Genomic DNA, 24628 nt, shown 5'->3' on the forward strand with positions numbered 1-24628 from the left:
TTACAATTTTCAATTTTTATTGACTTTTTGGACAATTTCATTTCCAGTGTCATCCATATTTGTTTCACTTCTTCTTGTAATGGTTTTTGCATAATCTTTCATATAAGGCTAGAATGATATAGACCAGGATTAGACAATGATGTCATATCTTTCAGGAAGTGTGCATCACCGGAAAAAATAAAAATAAAAAAAATGAACCACCCACTGCCATGAACTGAATGAGACGACTGAACATTTATCCACAGCATTGTACTGTACGCCTCCTGATCTCCTCGGGACTGTGACATCACCTCTGGGGTCTGGTTTATATCACTCTAGAGCTAAGGCTGATAAGAGGGCCATTGCTATGGTTACAGAACAATCTGCATAGCAACTGGAAGACAAAAAGGGACTGGACACTGACCCCGGGTAGGTAGCAGGATGAGTAACATCACTAGACAGAAGACAGTTCATTGGCACAGAATGGTCTGCTCTTTTGCTTCCGAAAGCCACGAGTAGAGAGTTAAAAACTTCATTTTCAAAATGTCACAAAAAAAAAAAAAACAGTATGGAACAAGTATGGTACTTTAACAGTTAGTGTGTAGGGTATTGAAACTTCTGGAGCTCTAGTGTTGCAGTAGGATGATTACAGTACAATCTCCAAAAGCATCTGGCAGTTTGAGAGAGAGTGTGTGAAATAGTATATCTGTAGTGAATCACCCCTCCAAAACAAAAAAAGTTCAACAAATGAATAAGGCTGCATGATTACAACACATCACTACCTGGCCATACACCTCACAAGCACAGTAACAAGCAGACAGGATGAAAGACTGGAGGACAGAACCACTCCGATGCAGCAATAAGACTGAGACCTGAATGAGATGACGTAACACAGTTCCACGAGGAGTGGAGGGAGAGCAGTTGAAAACAGACAGCTGGCCACCACGGTGGTCAAGCTTCTTCACTTCAAATCAAAAGCTGAAAATGGTCAGACGTGCGTTAACATGTCGCCAGAGGTAAGTCAACTCCCTCCCTCCCTCCCCCAGCCCCACACACCCTGCAAAGGCAACTAAGGGGCAGCTCAGTAAACCTAAGAAGCGTTGCTTGGGTTCCCTTTAACAGCTTTGGATTTGGTAACACATTTCAAAATCATTATGAAATGTCAAGTTTCGGAAAAAAAACACTGAACGTCTACCTGAATATAGACATAACCCAACAACCCAGCAATGTTTCTTATAATAAGTATAATTTGTTTGTTTTTTTTTTTGTTACAGAAAGACCCATTACTGAATGCAAGAAGACACAAAGCTGAAGTTACAGGTCCAAATACAGTTTGGTTGAAAGCATTTCAGACTACACCGTAAAATCTACAAAAAGGCAAACCAAGTTATGTAGACAGAAGAGAGAAGCATGAAACATTTCCAGGACTGCAGAGACTTCTGTGGGGGAGGGAGGGGGGGTCAGCGGTCAGTCCAGGTCCATAGGGTTGGGGCAGGCGATGGAGGGGAAGATTGTGTCGTCAGGTGGAGGTGAGGGCCGTCTTGTCTCCTTCGTAGCAGCACAGCTCTGCTCAGAAGCGCTTGGGTCCCCAGGGAGAAGCCTTGTTGGTGGCCGCCACAGGAGCACCAAAGCTGGGGAAGTCCTCTGAACTGCTCATGTCTGGGGCCTGGAGAGAGAAAGAGAGAGAGAGAAAGAGAGAGAAAGAAAAAGAGAGACAAAAAACAAGTACATGTCAGTGATCATCGAATGACAAATGACTGCATTCCAAAACAAATCAATGAAAAAAAAATGTATTTTTTATAATAAGGACAATACAAACGTATCCTGGATCCCAGATCTGTGCTAAATACAATAACCACAGGAAAAAATATGGCAAGACATTATAAAAAGATACGGGACCAGGCTAGCACAAAAAAAGGTAAATGGGTCAGATTTGTCAAAGGAGGGGGAAAAAAAAGAAAAAAAGATTCATCACCTCTCTCACCTTCTCACTGCCAGTTTGCCACGGTGCCTCCCTCACCACGAAGCCTTTGGAGGAGCCTCGCTCTCGTCCTCCCTCATCCATCGAGGACGCACCGCGGTCACCAGTGGGCTTCATGTACGTCATCTTAGATTCATTCTCATTCACGTCAGCCATCTGAAAACAGGTTTGATTTTTAAAACGCTATTGGGGGGGGGGGGGGGGGGGGTTGTTGAAGGTACTCTACATTCAAAGGGAATCAGAAAGTGTGTTCAGTCAAATGAAGAACCAAAGATTATCGTGGGGGGGGTCACAGAGGACAACGCATCACAGAGGATATGGAGAGCCGTGGTGGACACCAAGGGCCAAGAGGATTAAGTCAATGGAGGATGCCCAAAATGGCTTTCAAAGCCCAGGGTGAAGTTTCCCCCTAAGTACAGATCAAGAATCAGCTTCCCTTCCTGAAATCCTAACCTTACCCATTAGTGGGGGGGGGGGGGGGGGGGGGGGGGAAGAGACCCAGGATCAGCATTTAGGGGTAAATTCACCCTCCACCACTTCGACAAGAGTACTCACATATTCCTCTTCCAGGTTGAGGAGGTGGTCGATGGCTTCGTCCACCAGCTCAGGACGACCAGTAACAAACACCTGATTGGGGTCAGCAGCTCCGGGCTGGGGGAATCTCAGATCCACCTAAAACAAAAACACAGGAAGAAAACATGGTCAGTTCATCTGGTCATTTAAAGTGGAGGTCCTATGTGATGTTCCTCCAGAAACAAAAATAGCATTTAATAAATACATTAAATATATATATATATATATATATATTTTTTTTAATTTATAAATTCTTGTCTTTTGTCCATTTCAAATGAAGCCAAAGAGGCATTTTTATATGAATCCCGAAACACAAACAGTATGTACAGATTGAATACGTTGAATAGATTCCCAGAATTCAAAGCGACAAGGCAAGACTACCCTGTAAGATCTGTTCCCACAACCTTATCCAAGACAGACGAGCCCTGGACTAAAATCCTATTTCAATAGACAATTTTCATGGAGCATGCATTTGAGTCCAAGACTGGTATTTATGTATCAGGGAAACTAGCCCACTGATAAAGGCCACCCCCCCCCCCCCCTCACCTTGAACTCATCCATGATCTTGCGGATGCCTTTGCCACGGGCCCCGATGATACGGGCGTGGACGCGGGCGTCCAGGGTGATATCCTCGGAGATCATCTCCTCCAGCTCGTCCACGATGGCCTGGATGGCATCCCTGGCAGCTGTAGCCTTGTGCTCATACCCCGTGATGGTGATCTGGTCCTGGTGGTGGGGGGGGGGGGGGGGGGGGCATGTCAGGACTATAGAACTTACATGAGGGGAACATCAAGTTGAAGGCTTTCAATGAGCATTTCCTCATTTACTTGCATAAACCCACCCCCCCACCCCAACCCCATTGGAGAAGATCCAAGACCAATTTCCTCTGGCTTTCAACAATGCTTTTTTTTTTTTTTGTTGCAAAGGACAAGTGGCTTGAGGACAGAAGAATTGACCACAGACGGTGTACCTGGTTGTCGTCGTTCTTGTCTGGGAACTGGATGTTGACGTCGTGTTCCGTGCGGATGTTGGTTATTTTGGCCCCCTTACGGCCAATGATCTTGGGGTGATACTTAGGATCCACAGTGATGGTCAACTTGAAGCTCCTGAGGGACTGCAAATGAGCGACGAGCACAAAACATCCCCAGTCAGAACCATGTCACTCGTTCGCCTGGTCTTACAGCCGGTTTTGGGGGCCGAACGCCAGATGGCATAACAATGACTCGGCAACAGACTTAGTAACTTGTGATTGACTTGCAGTCCAACACGTTTTAATACTGTGGTTCTGAGATGTAGAAGAGCAGTGAAGAGAGCAACACGTACCCGATCCTCCTGCTCAGCAGTCAGCTCTTTAACGCGCTCCAGGAGACCCTCCTTAGCGCGGTCCAGGTGATTGGCCAAGCCAGTAATGGAGATTATGTCGGACTGCAGCTCAGGAGCAGGCACTTGAATATTAACCTGGCGGTGGAGGCAATAGTAAAAAAAATAATAATAATTTTAAAAACCATTACAATGTTGAATCAAACATCCAGACAGAAGAGACTGTATCCTGAATGAGTCCCATTTCAGCTACTCAACTAAATTTAAAAAAAAAAAAATTAGAATACATTTAAGTAAAAATTGACAATGAAACTACTCACGTACCTCAAACTCATCCATCATCTTACGAATTCCACTTCCTTTCTGCCCAATGATGTAACGGTGAAGCTCAAAAGGCACTTCCACTTCAGTGGTGACAGGGACCAAAGCCTGTGGGAAGAAAAGGTAGTGAAACACAAGTTGAACTACACATGAAAAAAAAACACACTGCTCTATACGAGTCACATATAACCTCCGTAAAGAGAGTTTACTGTACCAGCACACAGACAGACAATTTCAAAATGTCCAAGAGGAGGAGTGACCTTGAGTGCCTCCACAGCAGCCTCGCATCGCTCCTTGCGGCCAGAAAGCACGATGACGTCACACTTCTTCGGTGCAGTGGGATCCACAGGTGCTGCCGGCTCTTCAACCATCTCCCCGTTAGCCTCTCCATTCTCCTGCACTGCAGCCTCGGCCGGGGGAGCTGGGGAAGAAGAGGGGGGGGGGGGGGGGGGGAAAGGTTGATTAGAGAGAATGAACCAGGCAGTTGGAACAGTAGAAATCTGAAAGACTTGCTTCAAAAAAAAACAACCTTCTCTTAACAGTCTAGGATCATTACATTTAGGTCATGTAGCAGGCGCTCTTATCCAGAATGTCTTACAGTGCATTCAACTAAACTAAAAAACAAAAAAAACAGTAGATCAACCCATACATCAGTCATTGCCTGTAAAAGTCTTTGAGTGCCGATCTTAAACTAGTCAAAACTGATCCCATAACAGCCTCAGCCTCCTCTGACTCTGAATTACTGCCCGAGAACGACGGGGTGCTTTACCCGCTGGGCCTCCTTTCCCCGGGCCGTCCACTCGCTCAGGGAATTTAATCTGCACGTTGTGGTCCCTGGTGATGCCCTGGATACGGGAACCTTTGGGCCCCATGATGGAACGGTGGAACTTCTGAGGAATCACGCACTCCATGGTCACCTGGGCATCCTGGAGACAGAGGAGGAGGACCGTTAGCCAATCAGAGAGGACGGGCTAGTTATGACATGGGCATCATGGCACTGGGTGAACGAGACTAAAAGATTCATGCGTCCTTATGTCCCAGGGGACGAGTATGAGGCAGTACCGCCTGAGACTCCCCCCTCATCAGTGGGGTCACCAGTGTTCTATGTGAAATGTCAGCTCTAGTGTGACTGTGTTCCCATCAGGAGTGACACCAAAGACCTGTGGCGAACACAATCAACAACCTCTGCATCAAGACCGTTGCTTTCTGAGGCGTTAACCCATGTTCAGAGAGAGATCTATACACACACACACACAGAACAAAATAATATATTAAAAACAATTGTTTTCCTTAAGGCACAAAAAGCTCCTCAAATTCTGTGCACTAATTTCTTTATATCCCTGTTAGTGAACATTTCTCTTTGCCAAGATAATCCATCCACCTGACAGGTGTGGCATATCAAGAAGCTGATTAAACAGCATGATCATTACACAGGTGCACCTTGTGCCAGGGACAATAAAAGACCACTTTAAAATGTGCAGTTTAAAAATCACACAATGCCACAGATGTCAAGTTGAGGGCGTGAGCAATTGGCATGCTGACTGCAGTAATGTCCACCAGAGCTATTGTCAGAGAATCGAATGTTCATTTCTCTACAATAAACCCGCCTCCAAACTCATTTTTAGAGAAGTTGGCTGTACGTCCAACCGGCCTCGCAAACGCAGACCACGCGTATGGCGTCGTGGGGCGAGCGGGTTTGTTAACAGAGTGTCCCATGGTGGCAGTGGGGTTATGGTATGTGCAGGCATAAGCTACAGACAACCAACACAATGGACAGAGATAACATGATGAGATCCTGAGACCCATTGTCGTGCCATTCATCCGCTGCCATCACCTCATGTTTCAGCATGATAATGCACGGCCCCATGTCGCAAGGATCTGTACACAATTCCTGGGAGCTGTAATTGTCCCAGTTCTTCCATGGCCTGCATACTCACCAGACATGTCACCCCATTGAGCATGTTTGGGATGCTCTGGATCGACAGCGTGTTCCAGTTCCTGACAATATCCAACCATTGAAGAGTGGAACATGTCACAGGCCACAATCAGCCTGATGAAGGAGATGTGTCGCGCTGCATGATGCAAATGGTGGTCCCACCAGAAACTGACTGGTTCTGATCCACAACCCATTTATTTTTTTAATAAAGGTACAGTAGATCTATGACCAACAGATGCATATCTATTCCCAGTCATGTGAAATCGATAGATTAGGTCCTAATGAAATTTTATTTCAATTGGCCGATTTCCTTATATTGAACTGTAACTCTGTAAAACTGAACAAAAAATCTAAATACAACAATTTCAGTGTAAATGCCAGCTGAAAAGTACTAGTGGTCAGGTTGAGACCCCGATTAAGAGCAGGACCACGGAGGCCATGGCCTTGAGAGACACTGGAGCTGGGCCGTGGAAGTGGAATCAAAAGGACAGCCCTTTTAGGTAAAACACCGAGGTAAGTCTCCAGTGGGAAAAAAAATAAATCGGTCCTAAATAAGTTCGTAAAGCCCTGTGAACTCACCAGGTCCTCGATGATCTCCAGCATGCGTTTCTTGGCTGCCTCCACGCAGTCTTTGGCTCCCTTCAGAGTGACCTTGTCGCTGTTGGCGCCGCTCCTGGGGAAGCTCACCATCACGCCGCCGTACTCGTCAGCGATGTCCCTCAGCACCTGCCCACGGCGAGCCACAAAGTACCGGTGGTGCTTGGGGTCCACATTCATTACATCCTCCACCACGTTATCCTGAGGGATGACAAGCAAGCACGGGGTTTAAAATATTCAAAATGTGTCAAACTAAAACACAGTGAGTGTATAATCTAAAGTTTGGGGTCAGTATCGAAATGACAGTTTCCTCCCTTACACTAAAAAAATACACAGGAGAGTTTGATTCTGCTGTAAACACAAGTACGTAACATCAATACAAAACAATGCTGTCAGGAGAGTCTTTTGATAGGGGGGAAAAAAAACAGGAGAAATTGACTAATCAAATCAACAAAATGTATTGATAATTTTTTTTATTTTTATAAGTCTTTTACCAAGCTCTTGATGAGTTCCTCCAGTTCCTTCTGGGCCTCTCTGACGGCCTCCTCTGTCCCCACCACGGTGATCAGCTCCTGGTCCTCGTCATCAAGTGTCGGGAAGATAATCCTGGCTCCAGTACTGTCACGTACTTTACGGATGTTACCGCCTCCTTTACCGATCAGGAACTTATGGTACTCTGGCTTGGCCTTCAGCTCAGCCGTGTAACTCTTGGTTTGCTAAGGGAAAGAGAGAGAGAGAGAAGGACACATTTCTAGAATGTGCTGCAACGTAATGGTGGAGCTGGTTAGTTCAGTTGACTTCTTTTAAAAAGTGTACATGGACTACTGACGACCAGGTTTGGGATTAGGGTGACCACGTCCCAGATTGTACCGGGACAGTCTCGCATTTTGGCTCTTTATCCCCCTACCAAACAATTATGTGCCGTATTTTACCAACAAATTAAATCTACAAAAAAAAAAATGTTTTTATCAAATAAATTGTCGCCTCAGAGGTGTCGGTTTCATTTATTGGTGCAACTGTCCCAGAGTTCCTGTTAGAGGACTGATAATCATCATAAGGAAACACGAAGAAGAGACTGGCAGTAGGGTAAGTGAGGTAGTGTATAGTGGTTTATGGTCATCCAACCACTAACACAGTTAGGAAGGTTGTTCAGGAAGGGTCCACAGTATCGTGTTGAGGAGTTCTGACCCGTTGTCTCTCTGGACCTCTGTGTCCAACTATAGAACCGACTATTGGGGGTTTGAGACCCCTTCACAGCCTGTGATTGGCTGACCAGGTCAGCCAATTACAGGCAAGGGAGTGTTCTAGAAGGGCCCTTGGCGACCCCCTAACAACGCCAGAGGTCCAAAACCAGGGGATGGTAGCCTCTGCTGGGCTGGAGAGTTTCTCTAAAGTTTGTGGCTGTGTGTCCCAAGGCCAGAGAGGGTTTTTAACAAGTCCATGTGTCCCATATTTCATTCAGACATTCCAACCGGTGCCGTATGTTGTGCTTATGACCAGATATATCTTAAGGACGTGGTGCTGGTGACGTCTAACACTGTTCCAATCGTCGTTGAGATCTGATATTCCGCGCAGCGCAAGATGACACGTAGGCCAACGTCATATCGTCAACCAATCACATTTGTCGAATCCTTTTTGGACTAAACTCCAGCTAAACTTGGAGAGGACCGCTAACTACTTACAAAAAGCGTGCTTCAAACGAATAACTACCATAGTAAGTAGGCCTAAGTAGCTGTAGCCTTATTAGACAAAGAGAAGGTCATTTCACCACACTTGGTAGGCTCTCAATTAGCGTGTATAAAACAGCCAGTCTCTCATTTCCGCATCACTGAATTTTGCACTTCAAAATCATCCCATATTTGGGCATTTTTAAAATGTGGTCACCCTAGTTGGGATGAATTCTATTTCAACTGCTTTTTAGTGAAGGAAAATTGGGGATTTCAGTTTACTTCCTGAAATTGAACCCAACCCTCTTGACAACCATAGCCAAATGAACAAATAAAAAAAACGAACCTGGTCCTCAACCTACTGATAAGTAAAGCCTACATAAGATAAAAACAGGATCAAACCTTATCCTGGGCCAGAGAGAGCAGCTGTTTCTTCGCCTTCTCCACCTCCTCAGCAGGGCCCCTGATGGTGACCGTGTCGATGCCGGAGCCCTCGGTGGGGAAGTGGATATGAACGCCGCCACACTCTTCCATGATGGAGCGGACGAAACGGCCCTTAGAGCCAATCAGGGAGTTGTGCAGCTTTGAGGGGATGGACACCTCCATCTCTGTAATGTTGGCCTGGGTGGGAGGGACACAACCGTGGCATTTGTAGTTCACCGGGCACAGAACGGAAACATGGTTTCGTAGGAGAGAGAAATTAGAAACGTACGAACATTATATCCTTATCGGCATTGACATAGAAGAACACAGGCCATCTTAGATGGCAATCATCCTGAGAAAAGCCAGTAAGTTACCAGTTCTTTCTGGATAGACAGGATGCGGATTCTTGCGGCCTCACAGTTTTCCTTCTTGCCGGTGATGACGATCATCTCAGAGTTGCTGTTCTCGGCAGGCAGGTCAATCCTGGTGTTAGTTTCCTCACGAATCTGGAAGGAATTACTTTGTCACGTAATACCATTTCCTCCCCTCCCCCTTTATTTTAAAAAGCCTGAAAATTGTGAAAGAACTGTTCCCCCAAAGTAAGTTTAAATTCATAATCTTATTAAATGAGAATATACCTTCTTGATGTTGGCGCCACCTTTCCCAATAATGTTCTTGTGGAATTGTTTGAAGATGGGAACTGAGAGAAAGAAGCCATTCTCCACCTGAAAAAAAGACAAAAATCAAATCATAGATAAAACAGCAAAGCAAGATTTGCCATGTTCAATACACTTAAGGAAAGAGCTATCAAAATCATACAGACTCAAATGAAGTACTTCACCAGCACAATGTCTTGAAAGCCAAATGTACTTAACACAATTACACTAACCTTATTCAATGTCAAAAAAATAAAAAGTTAAAAGTTAAACCTAGTTGTCTAAACGATCGACTCTGTGACGTTTTGTTTCCTGATCTACATACCATGTCAGCAACCATCTTCGCCATGAACTTGGAGCATTTCTCCACCTCATTTCTTGGACCACGCAACTGAACGATGTCACTCTTCGCTGCCGGGTCTGGGAAGTTGATGATGACCTGCAAATCGACACATTACTACTTTATGTACAGCTTGGAAAACTTTAAATATATACCTTCTCATAAAAAAAATAAAAATATAAATATAAATATATAGTTGTAACTGCTCATCCTAACCAAAATGAACATAGTTGTTTACTGTAACTATACAGCAAAATGTTATAGCTGTATACACTGAAGCATTTGATAGCATTTACCAGAGCCACACATGTACAGCTAGTCTAAATATATGGCTCTGGCACACATGATCGTCATGGCTGAAGTCTTACTGAGCCACGGTCTACGGCGTCATCGGGAGCGTTGCCACGGCAACATGGTTTGCGACTCACCTCAGGGAACTTGTCACGAACGTCCTTGATCTTCTCCCCTTTTTGGCCAATGATGGCTCTGTGAAAACGCTGTTCAATGATCAGGTCCTTTGTACGCTCGTTCTCCTGCAAGAGAGAGACGAAAGGTTGAGGGACAACTCCCACGGGGACATTTATGGTGACGAGAGAGAATCGTGATACTCACCATGCGCGACGCTAGCTCAAGCAGCTCCTTACTGGCTTCCTGAACCCCCTGGGGATCCCCCTCGATGCGGATCAGGTGGCTCTTCTCGTTGTCAGGGGGGATACGCACAGACACCTTGTGCAGATCTTTGATGCGGTTTACTGAACAGGGCAGGAGAATAAAAAAGTCACCCACCATTTAGTAATACGCTAAATATCTTAAAATACATTTGTGTATCTTTTTATTTAACATCTTACTCGCCCCACTTCTCAAACCAACCCCTGCTTTGCTTAAAAAAAAAATACTTACTGTTGGCACCGCCCTTCCCAATCAGGTGTCTGTGGAATCTGGGGTCCACACTGATCTCCATATAATCCATGCGGCTCACCTAGAAGGGGAAAGGAAATACAATCATTCATTTGATGCCATGTTTAACTATGTCCTGAAACCAGTGTGGTTTACACAGTCTGTCGTTGGGACAATGAAACAAACTAGGCCTAGACTCAGATTAAGCCTACTCTTTAACTACAAAGCTAAAGCTCAAGGGAGACTCTTTAGTGCGCTTTAGCCCAGTAATCTAATAGGCTTAATCTGGGTTTTGGTAAACGGACGTCTGCATGGAGCGGACGAGGCTGTGCCTGGTCCGTCTGCTTGGAGCGGACGAGGCTGTGCCTGGTCCGTCTGCTTGGAGCGGACGAGGCTGTGCCTGGTCCGTCTGCTTGGAGCGGACGAGGCTGTGCCTGGTCCGTCTGCTTGGAGCGGACGAGGCTGTGCCTGGTCCGTCTGCTTGGAGCGGACGAGGCTGTGCCTGGTCCGTCTGCTTGGAGCGGACGAGGCTGTGCCTGGTCCGACTGCTTGGAGCGGACGAGGCTAGCCTGGTCCGTCTGCTTGGAGCGGACGAGGCTAGCCTGGTCCGACTGTATTCAGACGGTCTTTACCAGGTCAGTGACGATGGCTTCCATCTGACTCTGCACCATCTGCATGTCTTTGGTGGGGCCTTCCAGGGTGATCTTATCCTCGCCCTCAGTGAACTCGATGTGCACCTGCAATACACAGAGAAAACACCAAGTCAGACCGTGAGCTGCATCCCCCTCTGGAACAAACACACGCCAGCCACACACACACACACCTTGGGCATTTGCTGGGTAATCTTGGCCAGGTTCTGCCCCTTCTTGCCAATGATGAAGCGATGAAGCCAGGAAGGAGCTACGACTGAGGACACAGTATAGCTGTTGGCCTGGGAAACACACACAGGGTCATGTTTAGAAACCGAGAACCCACTGAGGTCATGGAGACATCCTCTTGGACCAGAGGCCCTGAAAAGGTGCTATGGTTTACACGTTAGTCATTTAGCAAGTAGCCTTATAGGAGATCTACTTACAAGTACATTCAACTAAGGTAAAAAAAACACATTCATTCACATTGCAAGTAAAACCTTAAAAAAATAAAATAATAATAATAATAATAATAATAATAATAATAATAATGCATCTACCTTGGACTAAACGTCAGTGAATGCCAGGCCCAGGCCGTGCGAAAGGTGCTGCGTATAGGTGTAATGTATATCTACCATGGCCCCAACTTCAGTGAGGCCTGTATAGTACGTACTGTGTAGTAGTGTGTGTTGCAATGTGTAACATAGCTACCTTGGCCCCAACTTCAGTGAGGCCTGTATAGTACGTACTGTGTGTTGCAATGTGTAACATATCTACCTTGGCGTAAACTTCAGTGAGAGCCTGACCCAGCCGGTCTGGCTCCCCGCGCAGGATGACTGTCTCCGAGTTGCTGTCTGGGGGTGGGATCTCGACCGAGACGCCAGTTTTCTCCAGGATCTCCTGCAGGGTGTTTCCTTTGGGGCCGATCACGTACTTGTGCTGAGATTTCTTCACCTCTACCGCGATGGTGGTGGCATTTTTCTGCCGGGAGAAAAAGGGTAAAACAGAGCACTGGAAATTAATGTAAAGATCAAGTGTAACTTGGTGCATTTGACAGTTACAAATATACCATTTTGAATATGTATTGGTCCCAAGTCGAATAAAATGTCAAATCTGAAAAGAAAGAGACACAGTCTAAGACTGCAGTCGTGCCACTGACACTAGTAGGAACCTTCACAAGACCTCAGATTACGGAGACAACTGAAGTCACGCCCTGGTACCCTGGGGCTACGTGACAACATTCCATACATGTTAAACGCAGACACTCAAATCATTCCTGTTTAGCACAATTTTAGCTAGCAGGACATAACAGTTGAAGTCTGAAGTTTACATACACCTTAGCCAAATACAGTTAAACTCAGTTTGTCCACAATTCCTGATATTTAATCCTAGTAAAAAAATCCCTGTTTTAGGTCAGTTAGGGTCACCACTTTATTTTAAGAATGTGAAATGTCAGAATAGAGAATAATTTATTTCAGCTTTTATTTCTTTCATCACATTCCCAGTGGGTCAGAAGTCTACATAAACTCAATTAGTATTTGGTAGCATTGCCTTAAAATTGTTTAACTTGGGTCAAACATTTCAGGTGGCCTTCCACAAGCTTCCCACAATAAATTGGGTGAATTTCAGCCCATTCCTCCTGACAGAGCTGGTATAACAGTCAGGATTTTTAGGCCTCCTTGCTCACACACCTTTTCAGCGCTTGGGGGTCATTGTCCATTTGGAAGACCCATTTGCGACCAAGCTTTAACTTACCGACTGATTTCTTGAGATGTTGCTTCAATATATCCACATAACAGATGGCATCATGAGGGAGGAAAATTAAGTGAAGTGCACCAGTCCCTCCTGCAACAACGCACCCCCACATGATGCTGCCACCCCCGAGCTTCACGGTTGGGATGGTGTTCTTCGGCTTGCAAGCCCCCCCCTTTTTCCTCCAACATAACGATGGTCCTTATGGCCAAACAGTTACTAGAGGACATTTCTCAAAAAAATACAATCTTTGTCCCCCATGTGCAGTTGCAAACCGTAGTCTGGAATTTTTTAATGGCGGTTTTGGAGCAGTGGCTTCCTTGCTGAGCGGCCTTTTAGGTTATGTCAATGTAGGACTCATTTTACTGTGGATATAGATACTTTTATACCTTTTTCCTCCAGCATCTTCACAAGGTCCTTTGCTGTTGGTCTGGGATTGATTTGCACATTTCGCACCAAAGTACGTTCATCTCTAGAAGACAGAACGTGTCTCCTTCCTGAGCGGTATGACGTCTGTGTGATCCCATGGTGTTTATACTTGCGTACTATAGTTTGTATAGATGAACGTGGTACCTTCAGGCATTTGGAAATTGCTCCCAAGGATGAACCAGACACCTCTAATTGACTCAAATGAAGTCAACTAGCCTATCAGAAGCTTCTAAAGCCATAAAATAATTTTCTGGAATTTTCCAAGCTGTTTAAAGGCACAGTCAACTTAGTGTATGTAAACTTCTGACCCACTGGAATTGTTATAAGTGAAATAATCAGTCTAAACAATTGTTGGAATAATGACTTGTGTCATGGACAAAGTAGATGCCCTCACCAACTTACCAAAACTATAGTTTGTTAACAAGACATGTGTGGAGTGGTTGAAAAACGAGTTCATGACTCCAACCTAAGTGTATATAAACTGACTTCGACTGTACCTTCCCCTCCAATCACATTCATCATAGCAATAGTAATATTTGCCATAAAGCAGGTTCAAAAGGACCATAACATTTCATATTAAAATCCTGTTGAAGACGACAGAGCATAGACCTTACACACCTTCCCCTCATAAATCTTCTTGATCATAGCCACAGCAAGGGCCACCTGCTCTTTCTCCCCAGTAATGACGATCTCCGTCTTATTGACGCTGGGTGGAGGGACGTTGATGCGGGCTCCCGTCTCCTGCATCATATCTGCCACCAGCTTGTTGTAGGCACCAGTGATGAAGGGGTGGAACACCTTGTCGATGTTCACCCTCTCCACAGCACGCTTGTCCTGGAGAAGGGGGGGGGGCAGAGAGCAGACAGTCGTCAGCTAGGTTGTCCAACACGTCGGACTGATATAACAATTTCACAAACTGAACTGGCTCGCTTTCCGAACTGTGTTCATGGCAGTGTAATTACAGCGAGGCTAGCGTTAGTGGTATAGGGGCATGTTCATTAAGTGGGGTGGTTAACTTAAAAAAAAATGGCCGAAATTATAAAAAGATAGTTTTAGATAAAAAGGTAACAGATATGACCTGAAGTGGAAAAAAAAAATGTTGTGCCGCAAAGGATTCCATAGCGAGTTAAAGAGGTCATTGTGTGATAGTTTACTCTCCACTCGCTAAGTTGTTCTAGACGATGACACTAGAGCGATCGCTAGGTGACTGATACGACACCAGGTTGGCTACCTGCTCGGCAGAGATGAGCAGAATCTCGTGCTTGGCCTTCTCCAGGCCCTCCTTGGTGCCCGAGATCTTGATATGGTTGCTGGGGTCATCTGGTCTTGGAATCTGGATCTTGGTGGCAGTCTTGAGCTCCAACTCCTGCAGCTTCTCCCCATTCTTGCCGATGACAAAGCGATGGTGTTCTTTGGGGATTGCCACAGTAGCTGAAGCCTGGTGTAAAAAAAGAAATTATATATATTTTAAAAGCAACATGAAGGAAAATATGTTTATAAACCTAAGTTAATATTACCACAAAGGTAAATAAATAAAAGTAGTCACCTTCGATTAACTTCAGTAACAGTGCATGAATTCATATTGAAATGTGATGACTCATTTCATTTTTATTTATTTAGCCTTGATAGTCCACTCAGTAAGAATTGACACTTTTTTTCCCCAGGGAGTCCTGAGGTGGGGGCCTCAAAACCACACACTAATAGTACAACAGTTGGGAAATCACAAAGATCAGTCTAAATGCATCTCTGATATATACAATGCAACCTATATTGTTATAATGAATACAACAACCAAATAAGAACTCATCCCATCTACACAGACCGGAGTCTGCAGTCGGGACACCAGCTACACTGACCTGAGTCTGCAGTCGGGACACAATCTCCTTGCGGGCTTTCATCACTGCGTCCAGTTTCCCAGACACCATGATGGACAGGCCCTGGTCTTTAGCCATGGAGAGTTCCAGGTGGGCTCCAGTCTTATGCATGATGTCCACACAGACCTTCGCCTGATCTCCTTCACCGAACTGGTTGATGTCCTTGTACTTGCGCTCTTCCAGAGGAACGTGGAAAACCTAGCGAGAGTCATAAGTTAGCAGAGAGCAAACATCACATGTTTGAATAGACTTTTTAAAGGTCTACACACCCAGGTTTACCAAAGGCAGAAGGAAGTGTTATTCGCTACAACAAACATGGTGCAGTGTCCCCAATGGTATCCCTATTCCCTACATAGTGCACTTCTTTAGACCACAGCTCTATGGGCTCTGGTCAATAGTAGTGCACTATATGGAAATTAGGGATACCATTTGCTACAACAACAGTTTCTTACTCCTCCAATGCAACAAAGTGTTGCGTAAATGCTGCAGCTAACCTGGGTGACGACAGAGGGGGCGTAGCTAACCTGGGCGACGACAGAGGGGGCGTAGCTACCTGGGCGACGACAGAGGGGGCGTAGCTACCTGGGCGACGACAGAGGGGGCGTAGCTACCTGGGCGACGACAGAGGGGGCGTAGCTAACCTGGGCGACGACAGAGGGGCGTAGCTACCTGGGCGACGACAGAGGGGGCGTAGCTACCTGGGCGACGACAGAGGGGGCGTAGCTACCTGGGCGACGACAGAGGGGGCGTAGCTACCTGGGCGACGACAGAGGGGGCGTAGCTACCTGGGCGACGACAGAGGGGGCGTAGCTACCTGGGCGACGACAGAGGGGGCGTAGCTACCTGGGCGACGACAGAGGGGGCGTAGCTACCTGGGCGACGACAGAGGGGGCGTAGCTACCTGGGCGACGACAGAGGGGGCGTAGCTACCTGGGCGACGACAGAGGGGGCGTAGCTACCTGGGCGACGACAGAGGGGGCGTAGCTACCTGGACGACGACAGAGGGGGCGTAGCTACCTGGGCGACGACAGAGGGGGCGTAGCTACCTGGGCGACGACAGAGGGGCGTAGCTACCTGGGTGATGACAGAGGATTTGAGGGGCCGGATCTTGGAGGTCCAGGCATTGACTGGTTCCTGGGTCCCCTCGGGTGAAGCAGCCTTCTCAGGCAGCGGAGGGAAGGCATCCTTGTAGGCTGGGGCCTCCTCATCTCCAGCAGAACTAGACCCTGTGTCAGAACCATTAGAAACAAGCCACCATATTAAAAAAAAATATTAAAAAAAATAAAAAAATCACTGACTACGATTGTCTGATAAATGACAGGTACATGATCGGTTAAACGGCAGTTAACACAACTCATGTCTTGTCTTGTCTTAGGTAGCATATTTGTTGAGATGGTCATTGATAACTGAACGCCAGACTACTCTACCCAGAGGAACAAATAAAAAAAAACTCACCACCTGCCTGCTCTGCAACGAGCCCAGAGCGGTGCTCGTTGAAGCTTTCCTGCGTAAGTACAGCGACTGAGCTCATGGTCGAAATCCCACGTTTACACGGAGTACGAGTGTGTCACTAGTAAAGGAAAAGAGGTCATCGTTAAATCAGGGTTAAAAAAAATACAACAAAATAGCCTGCATAGCTAAGACATGACAGACTCAAAAAGGGCAAGATCATTAAAAATCATTGATGTCTTTATATAAGGCCTTGTCTCATGGCTAGAAAATACAATAAACCATGAAAACAAATAAACCACTTATAGTTTAGGGTTAAATATATAGTAGTACAAAAACACATTTATCAGCTTGAATGGACTTTGATGTTAGGCCCCACTGTCTTATCTACCGTTATCAAAAGAAGCCATGCCTTTCCAGGAGGGATAATCTATGTTCTAGCTATTACCTATTTCACACAGCAACACTTTCTTAGAATGTCTTGACAAATAGCTTTAGTGCACAGATTAGGCCAATTTAGCATAACCAAGAGGACAAACTGACTCATTGCAGTAGCAACATGTGATGTTGACACTACACACTGATCTCTGTTCAGTTCAGCATTTCCCACACTAAATGTTAAGGTTAGGATTGGGGGTGAACCTAAAGGCCTGCTGATAGCGATATTAATCTGGTGTGGATGGTTTCAATTTACCGTCCAAAACGCATTGTACGCAGCAAGCAACACAGCCAATGGACCGGTTTGTACCTTTAATAAAAATAAAATATAAATTAAATTCTCCATTCAGGTTGCAAAAGTGTCGATTTCCTCCTTAACTAGATTTAATGGCGAGAAGGAAAAATAAATATTGGAAAACGTGTACTTTCTTAATGAAACGCCATTTCCGTCACCATGTTAGTGGCTAATGCTACTTCCTGATGTTGTAGGTTCAGCAAGAGGTAAACAGACTGCTGCAACCTGATTGGCTGACCGCGATACACAACATCCGGAACTAGCATTCCTAGGCATTAGCCACTTTATCACGGTGATGGAAAATGGTGTTTTACAGAAAGAATTCATATTTTTTAGTCTAGTTAAGAAATTCACACCATTACAGCCTAACTGGAGAAAGTCCTATGTTTAAACCTGTCCACGTGAGATATGAGTGTATTGCCGGCTGCATGCAAATTCATCTGGACAGTAAGATGGAAACTAATCAAAATTGACATCTGCCTGCCTCTGGGCTAGGGGAGGGGAAGTGGAGCCTAGATCTGTACCTAGGGTAAACTTCACCACTACCTACATGAACAAATTACCTCGACTAACCTGTACCCCCACACATTGACTAGGTACCGGTAACCCCTGTGTATATCGCCTCTTATTTTATTGTGTTACTTTTCTTACTTTAGTTTATTTGGTAAATATTTTCTTAACACTTCATGAACTGGTTTAAGTGCTTGTAAGTTAGCATTTCACAGTAAGGTCTACACTTGTTGTATTCGGCACTTGACAAATACATTGATTTGAACAACTAAGTTGAGTTGTTGGCCTAGGCCTTTCTAAGCTGGGTGAATGAGCTTTCCAAGGTTAAGAGGATTTCCCCGCTGACCCGTTCAGTTCATCCACCCACTGGAGCTTCCCCTAGGTACAGATCCAGGATCAGCTTCCCCCTCCCCAGTCCTAACCAAGTAGATCAGACTAGACCCTTAGCACATGCGCTAGGTGTAGGGTGAAGTTCTCCCAGGACACTCCACTTGGGTCAGTTTTGTACTTGCCCCACTAATGGTTAAGGTTAGGATTTGGCAAAGGGGGGGGGGCCTGAGAACATTTACTAGGCTATTCCTCTGCAAACTAGTTTTGCTTCAAATGAATGAGAAGCAGTGTGTGGGGGGGGGGGCTTTATACATTCAAAATAGAATCAAACCAATCACATAACATCTACTTGAATGGGAAGGTCCACTCTAGTAATTATATTTTGTACTGGCACACAGCACAGTCAGTGGAGATGGTGCCTGGGATCCTTAGCATGGCATTAGTACAGCTGTATTCACATGCTTTCCAGAGCAGCACCCTTTAAGGGGCCTCTTCCTTCTAGGCTAGGCATCTTTAAGGCTGAGCAGGCCGAGTCAGTGGTGCTTTAGCACAGTGAACTACATACAGGCCAGCCCAGGAAAGCCATACTACTGGCGCCTCATTGGTTTAACATGGAGCAAGAAAAACAGCCTGGAAACGAAAAATGTAAAACGTTGAAAAGATTTCACAAGGTAGACTACTGAAGTGTTTCAAGCCTTCTCTAGAAAGATTATTTGAGAATGTTATATACAGTACCAGTCAAAAGTTTGGACACGCATTCATTGAAGGGTTTCTTTAATTAATTTTTTTACATTGTAGAATAGTGACGACAAAGCTATTGTAACGGATGTGAAACGGCTAGCTTAGTTAGTTAGCGTGGGCGGTAAATAGCGTTTCAATCAGTGACGTCACTTGCTCTGAGACCTTGAAGTAGTAGTTCCCCTTGCTCTGCAAGGGCCGCGGCTTTTGTGGAGCGATGGGTAACGATGCTTCGAGGGTGACTGTTGATGTGTGCAGAAGGTCCCTAGTTCGCGCCCGGGTATGGGCGAGGGGACGGTCTAAAATTATACTGTTACACTATGAAATAACAAATGGAATAATTCACACCCCCCCCCCCCCCCCCCCTCCCCCTCTTAGCTGTCATCCAGACAAGCACACTCAACCAGCTTCACGAGGAATGCTTCTACACCTGCATTGCTTGCCGTTTGGGGGTTTTAGGCTGGGTTTCTGTACAGCACTTTGAGACATCAGCTGATGTACGAAGGGCTATATAAAATACATTTGATTTGAATGCTTTTTCAGTCTTGAAGTTCAACATGTGCTGAGCACTTCTTGGCTGCTTTTTCTTCACTCTGTAGTCCAACTTATCCAAAACCACTTCAAATTGGGTGTAGGTCAGGTGATTGTGGAGGCCAGGTCATCCGATGCAGCACTCCATCACTCTCCTTGGTCAAATAACCCTTACACAGCCCGGAGGTGTGTTTTGTGTTATTGTCCTGTTGAGAGAAAAAAAAATGATAGTCCCACGAAGCGCAAACCAGATGGGATGGCGTATAGCTGCAGAATACTATGGTAGCCATGCTGGTTAAGCATGCCTTGAATTCTAAATAAAATTCCCAGAGTGTCACCAGCAAAGCACCCACACTTCCTCCTCCATGCTTCACGGTAGGAAACACACATATGGAGATCAGCCATTCAGACTCTGCATCTCACAAAGACACAGCGGTTGGAACCAAAAAAAGCTCAAATTTGGACTGACCAAATGACAGATGTCCACCGGTCTAACGTCAATTGCTCGTGTTTCTTGGCCCAAGCCAGTCTCTTCTTATAGTTGTCATTTAGTAGCGGTTTCTTCGCAGCAATTCAACCATGAAGGCCTGATTCACGCAGTCTCCTCTGAACAGTTGATGTTGATATCTGTCTGTTACTTGAAGTCTGTGAAGCATTTATTTGGGCTGCAATTTCTGAGGCCTGGTAACTCTAATGAACTTGTCCTCTGCAGCAGAGGTAATTCTGGGTCTTCTTTTCCTGTGGCAGGTCCTCATGAGAGACAGTTTCATTATTCCGCTTGATGGTTTTTGCGACTGCACCTGAAGAAACTTTCAAAGTTCTTGAGATTCTCCAGATTAAAACCTGGAGGTCAGTCAAAGTAATGATGGACTGTATTTTCTCTTTGCTTATTTGACCTGTTCTTGCCATAATATGGATTTGGTCTTTTAACAAACACCACCCCTACCTTGTCACATCACAACTGATTGACACAAATGCATTATTAAGGAAAGAAATTCCACAAAGTAACTTAAGGTACACCTGTTAATTGAAATGTCATGAAGCTAGTTGAGAGAATACCAAGAGTGTGCAAAGCTGTCATCAAGGCAAAGGGTGGCTACTTGGAAGAATATCAAATATATTTTGTTGTTTAACACTATTTTGGTCACTATATGCTTCCATGTGTGTGATTTCATAGGTTTGATATCATCACTATTGTTCTGCAATGTAGAAAATGGTCAAAAGAAAAGAAAAACCCTGGAATTAGTAGGTGTGTCCACCTACTTGACTGGTACTGTATACACTGATTCAAAGTATTGCAATGAAATCCAGATAAATCTGACAAGCATCTGGTTTGTGATTGACCCAATAATATATAGCGTGCCACCCCCCCCTCTCTCCCCCTCTCTAGTATTCAAAAAGTAAATTGTCAGCTTTTGATCTTTAATTACTGAGCCAGTGGATGTGGCCAACAAGGCCATCTATTCCACTGCCTTTCCATTTGAAAACTGCAGGTTAGAAGAGACTGCAGCATGGCTATAATTAAGAGCTTAGAGTAGTGTCACTTCTTACCAGCTAAATGGTCAGTTACCAGATAATCCGTCCTGTAAAGCTGCCTGTTCGTGTCAGCCTGCCAGCTTTTGCCTGAAAAGCACAATTAATAAATAAAACATACTGGTTTCACAACAGACAGTCACGTGATAAAATACTGGACATTCAATTAATAGATTAAGTGGTATATTCACATGTGAGGATTTATGGGGTGGGGGGGGGGGGGAAAATTAAACTAAGCTTTGACATCCAATTAATGGCTGGAGGGATCCCCCTATAGAAGTAGCTAGCATACAAATCTGGGCCTACTTGCTTGAAGGTAAAATGTAGTTTAGAAATAGATAAACCAAACATTGTTGTTTGATATTAGACCATTGTATTGACCACTAAGTATTATATTCTACTACTAGACTTGGCCAGCTTTGTCATATTAGCCTAATGAGGTGTACGTTGATACCTATTCCAGTGAGGACCACAGACTCCATTAAATTTGGCCTTTAAAATCTAATGCTAAATTAGCCTCATTCATATAAACAGGCATTTATTGAACTTTCACCCTAGTTCGTCAACAGTGATAGATTTAACGTGTTGGTGTTTTGCAGCTGAAAAGCTAAACAAGACATAGCTAGCTAACGTTAGCTAGCCCACTGGCCTACTTCTCTCCCTCATTCACAAGCTAGCAAAAAAAATAGCTAGTTAGCTGGCTAGCGTTGAACCAAAAACAAAACAAATATACATAATTACCTAGCTAAAAAAAAAAATCAAACGATGTGGAAAATTTGACAGACTATAACACGACAGATGAATATATATAAGGTAGCTAGCTAGCTAACCGAGCAAAGACATGTTAAAATAGATAAGCCAATATTCCCTGGTTCCCACCACCACGGCTAGTAACTGCGTCGACAAATGGACGATTTAACATAAAACATATCTAAATAAAAAACGTTATTTGCGAAGTATTAGAAAAATAAAAAAATAAAATAAAAAAATAATTGCATTCCAGTAAAAAAAAAAAAAAAGAAGGTAAATGTAAACGCCCTATTGCGTTTTGTGTTTGTGAGACATTACTTGTACTGAAAAACTTTGTGTCGTCGCATTAGTTTCCTCGGTAATAAAACTGGTATAAAACTTGGACCGTCGGCGGTAATGACACGTAGCTGCAGTGCTAAGCGGCTAACTAGCTCCGGAGGCTAACAACCAGTTGTACCAGTGAAACTCATTATTAAAAATGTAATAACATTAAAAAAAAAAACATGAAATCGAGAACAGTGTTTAGGTCTTACATTTTATTTCTTTTTTAAAAATCAAAAAATAAATTGATAGCTACATATATTCTCCCATTTTAATACGGAAACGTTAGCATCCACAATAAAAGCTACACAAAGTCCACGTAGGCATTAAGGCAGCCGAACAAGGGCAGAAATGACATGGAGTCGACTCAGGCCAGAGCACACTTTTTTTTTTTAAGACAGTGATAATATTTCACTGCGTCCTCGACAAAACTATCAGCCCCTCCAAATTGGCTAAATGTCGACGGAAATAATGAGCACATCGTCTTTAATGTTCCTCGTACACGTTACATTGTGAAACAATTTCTTAGCTACTTACTCGTGTTTATGTTCTCGTCTGCCCTGGGTGGTGCAGAAGCTGTGCTGAAACTCCACTGGCGAGAAGGTGGAAGTGTAGGCCGAAGGAGGGCTATATACCTGCACCACCCTCCAATCCTATCCTCTAACGTCACGCCAAAGAGCCTCTGATTACAGATCACAGATTTGTCATACAGTGAGAAGAAAAATAAAATAGTATATTTTCATTGTAACACTATGACTACATTTGATTATGATTTAATCGTGTGGTGTATGTATCTGAAATGTTTCAGTTTTATACCGAATAGTTTTTTTTTTAAATCCTACAGCTTGAGAAATCAAACACACATTATTAAACTCTTGACGAAAGATGACGTTTCATAAACCCCGAGTAGCTACAATTCAGTTTTTTTTTTGTCGCTATTTCTGATGCGGTAACTGTAGCCGAAAATGCGATGAGTGACTGTAACAAGTATTCTCAGATGACATTTCATGCGTTTTGCAACATTGTAGCCAACTATGTGTCGTTTTAAACCAGTTGTTACATTGTTGTTGCACTGTCGCAGATAGTTAACCCCTAGTTCTCGGTCGATGATGTGGCTATAGGATTCGTGAAGCACTCGATGACGCCTTTAGTATAATCAAATGTACACGTATGCATTTTACTTTATTTACTTTACATATCTGTGCTTTAAAATGAATATCTATTTTTGATAGTCCAACTCATTCACATTTCCTTATAAATACGCCATTATAAATGAAGGATAAATGAATGAATGACGAATAAACCTTTTGGACAGATACTTTCTGATAAATAAGTCTTGACAATTATCGGCGCCTTTAGCAATGGAGCAAACGGAGCGGCTGCATCCCACTTCCAAAATAGGGGTGCGAACGTGTGTTTTTGCACAACCACTTTTTTTTACCAGATAATTATGATCCATTTGGTAGCCATTTTCAATGACAGCTAATAATTTGAGCTAGTCTGTATTCAAATAGATATGTCCATTTTATATACAGGGTTGAGTCGGTTACTTTCTAATTGTAATCAGTTACTAGTTACCTGTTCAAGTAATCAGTAACACAACTTTTGGATTACCCAGACTCAGTAACGTTATCTGATTACGTTCCGTTACTGTTAGATTACTTTCCCCTTAAGATGCATTAGAAGAAGACATACATGTGTATTACCAATTGAATGACATCTATTTGCAGGATAAATCAATGTTAACATTAACATAGCTGGCCATATATGGATGTTACATTTTATTTTATGGGTTGGTTATGTAGGCTTCTTCTAACCCATCGCTTTCTACTACATATAATAATAATACGCTTAAATTACAGTTGAAGTCGGAAGTTTACATACACCTTAGCCAAATACATTTAAACTCAGTTTTTCACAATTCCTGACATTTAATCCTAGTAAAAAGTCCCTGTCTTAGTTCAGTTAGGATCACCACTTTATTTTAATAATGTGAAATGACAGAATAATTGTAGGGAGAATTATTTATTTCAACTTTTATTTCTTTCATCACATTCCCAGTGGGTCAGAAGTTTATATGCACTCAATTAGTATTTGGTAGCATTGCCTTTAAATTGTTTAACTTGGGTCAAACGTTTCAGGTAGCCTTCCACAAGCTTCCCTCAATAAGTTGGGTGAATTTTGGCCCATTCCTCCTGACAGAGCTGGTGTAACTGAGTCAGGTTTGTAGGCCTCCTTGCTCGCACACGCTTTTTCAGTTCTGCCCACAAATTTTCTATAGGAATGAGGTCAGGGCTTTGTGATGGCCACTCCAATACCTTGACTTTGTTGTCCTTAAGCCATTTTGCCACAAATTTGG

The 24628-nt window shown here is 44.1% G+C and overlaps 1 protein-coding gene across 2 annotated transcripts; it reads right to left on the bottom strand.

Moving 5' to 3' along the window:
* hdlbpa (high density lipoprotein binding protein a) lies at nt 1-23409 on the bottom strand. Of its 2 annotated transcripts, none has more exons than XM_036978909.2 (28): nt 22807-23409; nt 21217-21288; nt 16830-16944; nt 16449-16600; nt 15357-15572; nt 14732-14938; nt 14119-14334; nt 12097-12300; nt 11514-11621; nt 11323-11427; nt 10694-10772; nt 10406-10545; nt 10222-10326; nt 9779-9892; nt 9436-9522; nt 9172-9303; nt 8777-8995; nt 7202-7423; nt 6690-6908; nt 4944-5100; nt 4435-4595; nt 4178-4282; nt 3857-3991; nt 3504-3647; nt 3080-3259; nt 2516-2632; nt 1964-2116; nt 1-1645 (listed from the first exon to the last, which is right to left on the bottom strand). In XM_036978909.2, exons 3-28 carry the CDS (start codon nt 16903-16905, stop codon nt 1550-1552), a joined length of 3849 nt encoding a protein of 1282 aa, XP_036834804.2. In that variant the 5' UTR covers nt 16906-16944; nt 21217-21288; nt 22807-23409; the 3' UTR covers nt 1-1549. The 2 variants fall into 2 exon arrangements, with proteins under 2 accessions (XP_036834804.2, XP_036834803.2); XM_036978908.2 differs by having other exon boundaries at nt 1955-2116.
* Between the last annotated feature and the right edge of the window lie 1219 nt (nt 23410-24628).

The sequence above is a fragment of the Oncorhynchus mykiss genome, chromosome 5 (genome assembly GCF_057628025.1).
Source record: "Oncorhynchus mykiss isolate SJ-2025 chromosome 5, ASM5762802v1, whole genome shotgun sequence".
NCBI classification, from domain to species: Eukaryota; Metazoa; Chordata; class Actinopteri; order Salmoniformes; family Salmonidae; genus Oncorhynchus; species Oncorhynchus mykiss.